An 11921-nucleotide genomic window follows, 5' to 3' on the forward strand; every position below is an offset into this window, starting at 1 on the left:
GGATTTCATTTCCCATGTGAGTCTCCCTTCCCAAACCTTAGCAGTGTGAAGTACTGCATGTGCTGCTTAGCCTCAGTTTGTCAGATGGCTTTGGTATCACATCTCTTGTCTGATCACATGACATCTCACCACAACGAGATTTTGAAGAGGATGATTCCCATGGTCTCTCCTATTACCTTGAGGAATAAGATGAAGGTGAATCTTCCTTAGTCTCTACAAGCAGCTTTTGTGCTCAACAAGAATGCAGCCATCACTGAGTGATTCAATGGGTTTCATCATTGCACTCAACAAGGAAAGTGTGCTCTACCCAAATCTGTTTCCTTATATTTTCATGGTGGCTTTTTCTTACTTTGCTTTCACTATTGCTGCATGGTTCTGGTAAGGTTAGGTCATCTGCCTTCTCTTTCATCCCACTGTGGGATTCCACTTTTCTTTCTCTAAAGCTGAAACAGAAGTAGCAGGAAGTGTTACCTACTTTGGTATCTTTTTCTTTGTTAAGTCATCATAGTTCATAAAGCTTCTTTCAAAGTTTTTATATAAGTTACTGGATTTTTTTAGGATAAGATGTGCTGTGTGTTAAATTTTCATCAATGTTACTGCCATCAAACTGTACCTGTAAATGCAGTAAATTAAGCTGAAAGATGGGGAAACATGAAAAGAAGAAACATACTCATTAAGAAGGAAACTAAGAAGTCAATGTTAAAGATGCTGTATATTGCTGACATTTTGCTTGTGCTGTCTGCAGTTTATGCTGTCTCATAGTAGCACAAACTGTTCCACGTATACACTAATCCACTACACTTGTACTGTGTCAGTGATGGAGGAAATAAAATTCTTTCCTTGGCTTTTTGTTTTTATCATTCAAGTGCTGCCCTCAGAGTGGTATCGCTAATTGAACTCAGACTGTAAACTGGATGGTGGATTAATGTGTTGGAAATTAGCACAGAATGTACACAGCTGAGGGAAATGAAAGAATCCCCAGTTTCCTGTTGGCAAGCCCAGACATGATGCAGTTCAGCTTGTTACTGGCTGTATTACACGTTCTGACATGCTTTGAATTCACTGGTTTGTAAATCACAGCACTGAAGATGGAATTCCTTTGGGTCTTCAGTGTTCAATACCTACTTGAAAATTGTTCCTTAATTGTAACATCCATCCAATTTCCGTGCAGGAAATGGCTTGTTGAGGTGAGAGGTGACATTGGAAGACCGTGTTGTGAGGCAGTGAGCAATACATATCATAATGCAGTGTTTCAGATGAAGAACTTTATTGGCATGTAAAAGTATTGCAATCTGTCGAAGAGTGAATGTAGTGAGAATATTGCACTGAGAAAGTAAGAAAGCACTGATTTATATGGGAAACAAGCAATGGGTACTTTATCACACATTTTACTCAGTTATTTTTTTACATCTTTCATCATACAGGTTCTCCCTGCTTGGGCTTCCTTACATTTATTCTCTGTTACTGCTTGCATTCTCTTGTCATTGGGTCAAATGCTGCACTGTTGTGCAGGTTTTATGGGTAGTTCATCACACATTTCATGTAGGTTCTTGGCACAAACTGTCTTGACGGAATGGAGATAAAGAGGATTTTGAAGAAGGATTTATTATCCTGTAGTGATAGTTTTCCATTCCTTGAGCTAGTATATCACCTTCAGCCAGTGAGTGATGGATCCTGGCATGTCACTTTTGGCTTGTTTATGTTTTTGTCTCCAAGTATCATCAGTTACAAGGTACGAACATTGACCATTGGCATCCGGTGGGTGTTTGGTGTTAATTTTGGAGGTTGAATAAAATATGAGATTGCCCAACTGCAAGAGGATCAGGAGCTTGAAAAGAAGCCAGAAAACACGGGAGCTAATCTGCCTTGCAGTTCTGGTGTGTGCGGAAGTTGGGTAAAGTGGAAGGGAATATGGCACTTGAGCTTCTGAAGAAGGATGGACTTAAACATGTAAAATACAGCAAGTATTTTTGGAAGCCAATGTATTGAAATAATTGTCATTCTAATTTTGAAATTAGACTGTTGGCTAGTAAAGCTAAATCATTAAAAAATGGAATTTAATATGTTAATTGATCAGAAAAAAAGTCTGAACTCAGTTAATATGAGTATAAACTTTTATTATTTTGAAATAGTGTTAACAGAGCTGAGATTATGGAACAGGGAAGCATTATGTTATTACCTGTGCTATTGTATTTTTCTGCTTCCCCTGTTCAAACACAAGGATGGTGTTGGAAACACCTTAGTGAACGTGCCACTGTATGTTTGTGTTAAGTTTTTTCTAGCTTTATCAAATACATGAGAAATAAGGAGATGGAAAAAAGTTACGATGAGATGCATACGTGCATATAGATGTATTTTTCCCACTGCTACTCTCTGCAGCTTGAGTTTTGCCCCTAGAAGACATTCATCAACCTTCACTTGCAGTGGTGTGGATTAATATTGCAACTCTACCAGTTTTTCCCTCTTATGTGTGGCCATGAGAGGACTCAGATATTAACTATTGAAGCTTTTGCAGTACCTGCAGTCTTTTTCTTTTGTGCAACAAGTGCAAAGTGGGTTTGCGAGGAGGAAGAGGAGGCAAGTAATGAAGATCAGTGGGTATGTGTTTCTGGGAACACTGGAGTAGCCTCTCTTGTACACCACTGGTAATAACAGTAATATATCTTTCTGGTGAATGAAGTGCAGGGCTGTTGTGAATCCTTAATTATTTGACACACAAGGGCTTCATAAGAAATTGCTTCTCACACCCAGCTCTGTGTGTTAATCCCTGCTGATACATGTCACTCTTGATTTACAGTCTAGTTACTGGAAATGGCTCTGTTAGGGCCATTACTTAATGCCGGGTTTTAACTCCATTGGTTACTGTTTGCAAATCAAATCAGGGGTACTGGCTGCCTTAGGTGTTACCTTGTTTACATAACTAAAGTTTGAGGGTTAAATCCTCAACCATGTGCCTGTGAAATGTGCAGAGGTGAGCTGGTTTGCATGTGCCCCAGCAGTGGGGGGTGCAGCCCAGCAGATGAAAACCTGGAGCCAAAGCTTGAGGACTTTGTTGCTTTCCCAGATTTTTCATAGACCTAATATGAGATCTCGGGAGGTCCCTCACCTGCTGGTGCATTTTTCAGCTCTTCTCTCCTTGTTCATTTAGATTGTGTGTTCATGAGAGTTTGGCCTTTTTCATGTGTTTGTATCGTCCTGGCACAGAGTAGTAAATGGCAAGAAGAGTGACTGTCATGTACTGGAATGCCTTTTGTTTCTAGTAAGATACTTTTTGTACCCCAGTGACTAGGTTGCAGTACCTGTTACTTTATTAAAAAAATAAAAATGTAGGATGCATGCATACTTTACAATGTAAACAGTCCTTCCATTTGTTGCTTTTCAAAGAAAACTCATAGCAGCTCTTGTTGTTGGTAGTAAGTTCAAAAACCTTATGCTAATTACTTTATACCTCACTATATTCTCTCACCTGGATAGCTTCCTAACTTTTCATTGTCCTTCCCATGAGGGATTTGAAGTGCTGTGAAATGCTGATGGAATAAAACCTTGTAAAGTTCAGCTGGCTGTGCCAGAATTGTGGTCCAGCAAAAACCTAACCCTGGTTTCCACTGAATTTAATGAGGGAGAGGGAAGATAAGGAGGTTAAGTAGATGAGAGCTTTTGCTCTACATTTTTAATGTGTGATTGTATTTAACAGGCATTGGGGCAGAAGGAAGAGGGTCAGGTCCCAGAGTGTTCTCCCAGGCTCTGCAGTGCTTAATCATGACACGATGAGTTAAGAACAAATCTTAAACTCAGCTGCCCCTCAACCAAAATTGTAAAGAAACATCATCTCTAGAACAACAGGCAGGTAGAGGAGCGTGACAGGGACTAATGGTGTGTGGTTATTGCGTTGCAGATTCCCTGTATACATAGAAGAGAAAGCTCTAAATACACTGGCCTACCTTTGTGATGGCGATGCAAGGACTGGACTGAACGGACTCCAGTTAGCAGTTCAGGCCAGATTAGCAGTGGGGAAGACCACTCCTTTGAATATTCCCAAAGGTGGCTGTGCAGATGGCATTCTGATAACAGAAGAGCATATAAAGGAAGGGCTTCAGCGATCTCACATCCTGTATGACCGAGCAGGTGAGTACCTGATAACAGTTTCTGAGATTGCAGAGTTCTCAAAATGTCTCTGTAATTTCTGCTTCTTCTCCCTTTTTCGTACCAGCTGCTCTAGTGAAACAGTGGTTGTACTGAAGTTTGTCCTAAAAACTACTTTTCCTTTACAATGTAGTTCAGCCAGAAATTCCTTCTAAGCAGGGTTTTCTCTCAGCACTTACGAAACGTGGGCTAGCTGAAAGACATATTTTCTGCACTGCAAACAGTTGCATGGTGAAATTATTTGGTTTTTAGTGTTATCGAGAATATTTGCTTTTGTAAGGGTTGCAGTGTAAGGAGGGGGAAGAATTTGGTGACATTTTTCTTGGGCAGTTTGATATCTTCCATTGCACTTCTCCTCCTTTGAAAGTCTTGTAAGTGCTCACATTTGCAGCAATATGTCAAAATCTGAGCAGTTTGCTTTATTTTTGGAGTTGCTTTTTAAGGTAATGAGTTTTGTAGTTTACTTAAGGTGGATCACATAAATCTAATTGCATTTAAGGCTTCCTAATGTGATAACCACTCTTGCTAAGTTTGGGACTTGGCAATGTTAGGCATCGCAATAGTTGTCGACTATGCCATTTTATGAGAGGGTTAAAAATCAGGAAGTGAGTATTAGAGATGAGGTGAAGCCCCTTGAATGTATATGCTAGTTCTTCAGCAATACTTGAATGACCATGCAGGATAGTCTCAAATGATAATGTGATACTATCAGTATTTGGAGAACGGACTGATTTTTATTTTGCCACTGTATCTGATATGCTCAATTAACCATCACTGTTCAAAACCTGTGATGAGAGGTTTCTTGAGGCTGGTTGTAACATATATGCTTTCATGAAGCCTTCTTGCTACTGATGACTCACTGTCAGGAAAAGGTCAGCTGGGCAGATACTGATAAAATGGCAGCTGACAAGTCGAGGGTAGGCAGGGGGAGGGAGAACAAAAATTTTATGAGGTCTGTGGCAAGAAGAAGTCATGATTAGAAGGAAGTGGAAAATCTGACCAGTTTGCTGGTGTGAGTCTCTTGTGCCATGTGGGTCCCTTGTGTTTGCTGTCGCCTTGTGGCCACTGTCACACAGAACTCTTGGCTGTGTCTGTTGCTTCCAGCCGTCTTACACCCACTTGCCCTGTTAAAGATGGCACAGAGTACCTCTTCCTGAGGTTTGCATCAAGTCTAGGTAATATGTGTCAGCCCCTCCTCTGTTACAGAAATCCTTGTTGTGGGTTATTTTTGTTGTGGGGGGTTTTGTCTGAGATTTTCAGAGTGGTGAGAGCAGTGAAAATTCTATTTTTCTTAATTGTCTGCACGCCGAAGAGCTTGCCACAGATACTGTCACAGTATCAGGTTGCCCCAGTACATGCCTTTACAGAATTTTTCTCTTCTGTTGAGTGGTCTGGATTTTTTTTGTTTTTGTTTTAGCTAATACATTTTGAGTCACAGTTGTGGTGGTGGAATCTACAGTCCTCTCAAATAAAATGCTTCAGCCTTATAAAGTGGAGGGACATGATGCTGTCTGATCATGATAGCAGCAACATAAATTTGAGTGTACTGTGTTTGTGTAGAAAGCACCAAATATTGATTAGCATTCAGAGTTGTGCAAATATGGAATTTTGATTTTACTGAGTTTTTTGTCACCTTAACATTTGCCAAATACATGTAGCTGGGCATTCTCTTCTGTACCTTCACCAAGTAGTCTAGGAAAGAAATTATTCACAGTCCAGTCATTAGGCTATTGTTCTGATCTGTGTGCAGACATGTAAAGACAAGGTCTTTGTGCAGATAGTCTGTGTGTTTTGGCTGGAAGGATGAAGAAACAACTTTAATCAAATTTCATTTCCAGCACCTGCCTGCAGCCCTTGCAGTGTAAGAGGAAACAATATCTTAGCTTTTAATTGCAGTCTTTATACTTTTGATTCTTGGAGAAGATTATGCAGCAACTAAATAAGTTTAACTGCTGAGGGACAGTGAATAGATTTTTTTAAGACAGAGTCATCTCTTCTTGATAGATTGTCTCTTCTTCCTCTTACATATTGTATCTCTCTGCTAACACTGATTTAATAGTGAATACTTCAGATAAATGTACAGTAATTGGACTGTCCATGTGGTAACACAACTTCAGTTATGGTAAAGACTGGGAATGTGTAAAGCTGAAGTTAATTTATTCTGCAATTTGGCACACAGTTTTTTTCCTCCTCTTCTATGGAGGAGAAAAGGGAATGTGTCTCACACTATGGTTTTATTTCAGCTGAATTTTGTTCTGCTGGACTAGAGTGAGAAGTCTTTTTATACATTCTGTTGTTCTAGTCTTGCTTGCAAGGCTTTCTTCTGTCCTTTATCAATGAGCAGTTGATGCTTAGCTTTGGCTAAGATAGAAAATAATGTGAGATGGGGACTGTGATTTTACTTTTGCCCACTACCTGATAAACAGGGATTGCTTAAGAAGTCCAGATATTAGGTGTGGTCAGTGAATGAGACCTTTTCCCTGTCTTCTACCAGTAAGACTTCAGAGAAATGAGCATCTTAAATTAGCCTGAAAACTTGGCATGAGCACGTAAAGCCATTTATGGGCATATGTCAACAAGATTTATGCATCTGTATATGTTAGACACTAGAAAATTCTCTCTTCCACAAAGCTTCGTATAGTATATTGTTTTGGAAAGGCATTTGCCTTTGTGGGATCTGCATAGAGCAAATGTATTTTGATTCCAAAAACTCTTGCTAGTTTTGATTTTGAGGGGTATCTGGGATGCAGAACAGGAATGACAGATAAGCTGGTATATGTCTGTCTCTCAGCTGAATTGATAAGGCCAAAATCTGTATGTTGGCTAACCAGCATGAGAGGCAGAGCTAATAAATGAAGGTCTACTAAAAGTTATGTTTAAGGTTTTTTTAAAACGGTCCTTGGTATCTCAAATAGAATATCCATAAACTGTATTTTTTAAACAGAAATGTAAGAGCTCTGTCCAATGCATGTCACTGTGTTTTGCCCTGAATGGAAAGTGCATTTAATGCAGTTTTTCTGAAGAAATCCAAGTCCAGTGTATAAGTATTGTCATTATATCAAAGGCTCAGTCAGCCAACATTAACTTTATGAGGAAGGAAATAAAGGGAGAAAACTCTTCCGTTTCTCAGCCTGTGTACTCGTAAGTCCCCTGCACATATCCACTGGATTCCATCTGCCTCTCCAGCTGGTAACCCCAAGCATGACACTTTACAGCAGCCCAACAGCATATAGAAGCACTCCAGCAGAGAAATCTGGGTGAGTGCAACCTCTGGAGATATTTAAAGGCCATCTTCCTTACTTTTAAGAGACCAAGAGACGCCTCGTCCAAGAGGATGATGCGAGTTCAGCTGCTTGGGTTTACTGCTGCTAACTCAAGTGTTCTGATGGAGCATGGACATGCTGTTTGTGTTGGCACAAGTAATGGCTGCATACCACAGGGCTCTTTGTGCCGAGTCCCAGCAAAAATAGCTGTCTGATGGCCTGTGTTCTTCGGCAGTGCGTGTGTTGAATTCCCCACAGAACCACACTCCAGCATGAGCAGAGATGGAGAAAGATGGACCCAGTTTTAGACATGCTTACTATGAAACAAGGGACTGCAGCAGTGTGGAGATTCTGGCTTTCAAACTCATGCATGCAGTATTTTATTTTGCAGGGCCTACAAGTGACAGTGGTGTGTTCTGATACAGCCCTCAGGCTGTAAATCCTTTTAGCCTTAAGAAGAGAAATATTGACAGATGGCTGTGCATGCAGCCAGTTGCCTTTATAATACATACCTAGCTGTGAGCCAAGGAATGCCAGGCACTTGAAAAAATAAAAAAGGCAGAGGGAGAGTTTATCAACAGTATTGTAGCAAAATATTCTTATGAGTTGATTAAAAGAAATACATAAGCTGGACAGGGAAAAATTGCAAGCAGGAAGGGTCTCATTCAGTGTTTGTAATATTGGCCCTTTATTTTTCAAGTGTAGCCTTAAAAGATCTGTGAAATGGGTTTGTTTCTCCTTGGACTCCATATCAAATCATATATTAAACTTTAATGTTCAAAAAAAAGAATTCCTTGTAAATAATTCAGAATTCTCCCTTCTTATTTAGAAGTCTGGCATTTCAGGTTTTGTTTGTGTGGAGTTTTTTCTTTCAATTTTCAGGACCCTTCTAGTAGTGCAGGTGTCCACAACTGACCTCAGCATTTCTTAGGGGTTTGCCAGGGTTGTGCACTGCAATTCTGTTTCCTCCAAACTCTGCAATGTTCCGACATTGTATAGCCACAGCAACGTTTCCTTCCCCATGCCCCCCACCACCATCCAATGTAATACATCAAACTTGTGTTTGATATGGTGCTCTCTTTATTTTCAAGTTTTAGTTGATGTGAAATTTCTTTTTTCTAAAATATCTCTACTGTACAGCACTGGATTTCTCTGATTCTTGTGTTGCCTTCTCAGAGCTCTGTGTGTGTGTCCTAAAGCAATTTATATAGAGTCTTCTTCCTAACTGCATAAAATATCTGATGTTTTCTTTTTCTTTTGAAGGAAAGGTCATTAGGGTACCAGAACCAAATTATTTGCCTTGCAATTTTAGAAAAAAAAACCCTCCTGTTCATCTGGATTTGCTCTGTTTTGCTTATGTAGTTGGTGGAATGATTTGTGTGGCAAAGCATGAAGGCATGCAAAACATTACTGAACACCATAACCACATGTATATGTAAAAAGAACTTTGAAAAAGTTTACCTGATATGATCTAGCAAAATACATTCTGTTCCCTTAAATGCATTTCACTTAATTTCCTCCTAACAGCTTTCTGTATCACTTCTCCCCCATTCTAAACAGGAGAAGAGCATTACAACTGCATCTCTGCCCTGCACAAGTCTATGAGAGGCTCAGATGAAAATGCTTCCCTGTACTGGCTTGCTCGGATGCTTGAAGGTGGTGAGGATCCACTTTATGTGGCAAGGAGGCTGGTGAGGTTTGCAAGTGAAGATATAGGTCAGTATGTGCAGTATTTCATGTTAGAATATTATGTTGAATGAAGATCTGCCAGGCTTTTGGTTTCTAAAATAATGGCTTTTGAGAAAAAAACAACCCCAAAACTACAATATGCAAGATAGGTACAAAATACTGAAATGCTCCAAATCCAGTAAAAGCTTTATATATTCAGGCAGAGACCTGCATGTGGTGTCATTGTGTTGATTACCTATAGCAGGAGAAACAAATGTTTTGAGGTCAGGTTTGGCTGTGTATTAATATGGGTTCTTTTAAACTCTGGTGGTTGTAGGTGGCCAGTAAACTTGTGTCACAGAGAGTGTGTATTTCAGGGGTGTTTGATTTTATTTTTTTTTATTTGAATGAGTCTGGCAGGTGAATGCCTACCTGAACTCACAAACCTCAGTTTTGATAGCTGGCTCCCTATTTGTAAGACATCTTGGTTGACTTATCCAAGGTAACAGATGCAGCAGCACTTTTAGCATATATGTGATGGGTGAAGAGTTAGGAGAGCTGGGGAATTTATGTCCATATATCAGTATTTTCCCATTTCATTCTCAATTCCAAAAAATAACTGAATCATATGGTCAGCTACTGCTCAGGCTGCCACCGTGTGGCAGCACCTTCAGTCTGTACATGTGTATGGCATGGTATTGTGCCAGAAATTCCAACATCTGAGAAAGCAGATTTGAAATGTGCGTGGATATCTTACAGGAGGGGAAAGAATCAAATAAAAAATCATACCCACAACTTAGACCGTTCTTTTTTTTAAGGGGGGTGGATGGGGACAGAAGAAGGAAGGTTGGTGGATGGATGGAGCACCACCACCACCAACAGCATACACAAGATATGTGTATGGCACAATACCATGCCATACACAAGATATGTGTATGGCATGGTATTGTGCCAGAAATTCCAACATCTGAGAAAGCAGATTTGAAATGTGCGTGGATATCTTACAGGAGGGGAAAGAATCAAATAAAAAAAGAAAGAGACATTAACTAAAGTAAATGCTTTTGTCTGATGCCCTTTTGTAGGACTGGCAGATCCGTTGGCTTTAACACAAGCAGTTGCTGCTTATCAAGGCTGTCACTTTATTGGAATGCCAGAATGTGAGGTAAAGGCTTCATTAATTCACTGGTCTGAAAGTACTGCAAACTGTAAAACCTATCTGTAACTATAAAGAGAAACAGATTGCAAGGGCAGGATCAACTTAGTTACTTGGTCATTTGGCATGCCCCTTCTTTGACAAGAGAACATTGTAGCTCTTAAAATAGATATTGTAGCTTAAAATAAAATTCACTGTTTATTTATTGTTAAAACGTGATGTGTGAACTTAGGTCATTTTGCTCTGTCCATTTTTCTCTACTATAAATAAAATTATATATTCTGATATTCTAAAGTAGCTATTATTTGTGTGATGTGTGAACTTAGGCCATTTTGCTCTGTCCATTTTTCTCTATTATAAATAAAATTATATATTCTGATATTCTAAAGTAGCTATTATTTGCTAGTAGTGAAAGTCATGAAGGACTGTGTTGTTGTTAAATAATAATATTCATACTCAGTAGCTGGCAGAGGTCAGTTTAAAAACGTAATACCTGTTGTGTTACACAAATAACCTGAATAATGGACCTTTTCCCAAAGAGCTTAAAAGAAGTTATGTAACATTTCCCCTTTACTTTTTTCCAGGTGATTCTAGCACAATGTGTAGTGTACTTTGCCAGAGCTCCAAAGTCTATAGAGGTATACAAGGCATATAGCAACGTCAAAGAATGTCTGAGAATGCACACGGGACCTCTGCCACCTGTTCCACTGCACCTGAGAAATGCCCCAACAAGGCTCATGAAGAATTTGGGCTATGGCAAAGGCTATAAATATAACCCTATGTACAAGGAACCTGTAGAGCAGGACTATCTACCTGAAGAGTTGAAAGGAACAGACTTCTTCAAGGAGCAAAAGACATGATCACAGTGCTTGGAATGGGTTTTGATTTTATGACTCATACATTTCTACCACGATAGAAATTCCCCTTACAGTGTCAGCCCTCTGTTACTGTGGTTGAAGGTATTAAACCACTGAGCCTTTGAGACACTTTTTTATCCTGCTGGCTTCACTGCTGTTATTCTGCAGGTATTTTGTAAAGATTTGCAGTTAGGAAATGTTGAAATGCAAAAATAAGCTTTCTCTATATAGTGTTGTCACTCTCTGGTTCATATGACAAATAAAAAAGACTTGTATTTCTGACCCTTGCTGTGAGGCAAGGAATATTACTGTGCTGCTTTTTAAAATCAGAATCTAGTTCAGATTTTGAGAATTGTCTATTTTCCAAAAAAAAGTAAATTCTATCCCTGCTGCTAAAATACTGTAAACAAAATATAATTACAGCATAATTTTTGTTCTTAATGATTTTCCAGAGACAAATTTTGTACAACAGTTATTAAACCAATAAAGTTGTTAAAAATGTCTATGCTTTTGTTTAAATATTTTTACGATAGCAGTCTGCTTTTAAAAGTTTGATGTCCCTTTAATTTTATTATCCCTACTCTCCAGAGCAAGTTTAAAACATTTTGTAAGTAGAATATGAAAATAGCCAAATTATGTTAGTTTTTAAAGTTTTATCACATAAAATTTTCGTGTGATGGCATTTTGGGAAGTTCTTTTTGAAAGGAGATTCCTGGTACTGAAATATGCTTGTATATTTCCAGTTGTACATTAGGAATTAGCTTTGAACTGGAAAGCTGAGAGACAGAAATTGATTTAGTGCTGTTGTAATAGTGCGTTTGGCTTCCTCTTCCTGCT

The 11921-nt window shown here is 39.1% G+C and overlaps 1 protein-coding gene across 1 annotated transcript; it reads left to right on the top strand.

Moving 5' to 3' along the window:
* The first annotated feature begins 1573 nt into the window (after positions 1-1573).
* On the top strand, positions 1574-11191 carry LOC103798745 (ATPase WRNIP1-like). Its single transcript, XM_009071029.1, has 5 exons — positions 1574-1758; positions 3896-4125; positions 8967-9122; positions 10157-10236; positions 10812-11191. The coding sequence occupies exons 1-5, from the start codon at positions 1574-1576 to the stop codon at positions 11085-11087; spliced, it is 927 nt and encodes a 308-aa protein (XP_009069277.1). The 3' UTR covers positions 11088-11191.
* Positions 11192-11921: the final 730 nt, after the last annotated feature.

The sequence above is a fragment of the Acanthisitta chloris genome, unplaced genomic scaffold (genome assembly GCF_000695815.1).
Source record: "Acanthisitta chloris isolate BGI_N310 unplaced genomic scaffold, ASM69581v1 scaffold5860, whole genome shotgun sequence".
In the NCBI taxonomy this organism is placed as follows: Eukaryota; Metazoa; Chordata; class Aves; order Passeriformes; family Acanthisittidae; genus Acanthisitta; species Acanthisitta chloris.

Bases quoted from the DNA above. Each gene is read 5' to 3' on its own strand.
- LOC103798745 (XM_009071029.1), top strand. From the start codon at position 1,574: ATGGAGATAAAGAGGATTTTGAAGAAGGATTTATTATCCTGTAGTGAT. The intron at 1,759-3,895 runs GTGGGTGTTTGG...ATTGCGTTGCAG, and splicing joins ACATTGACCATTGGCATCCG to ATTCCCTGTATACATAGAAG. The intron at 10,237-10,811 runs GTAAAGGCTTCA...ACTTTTTTCCAG, and splicing joins TTGGAATGCCAGAATGTGAG to GTGATTCTAGCACAATGTGT.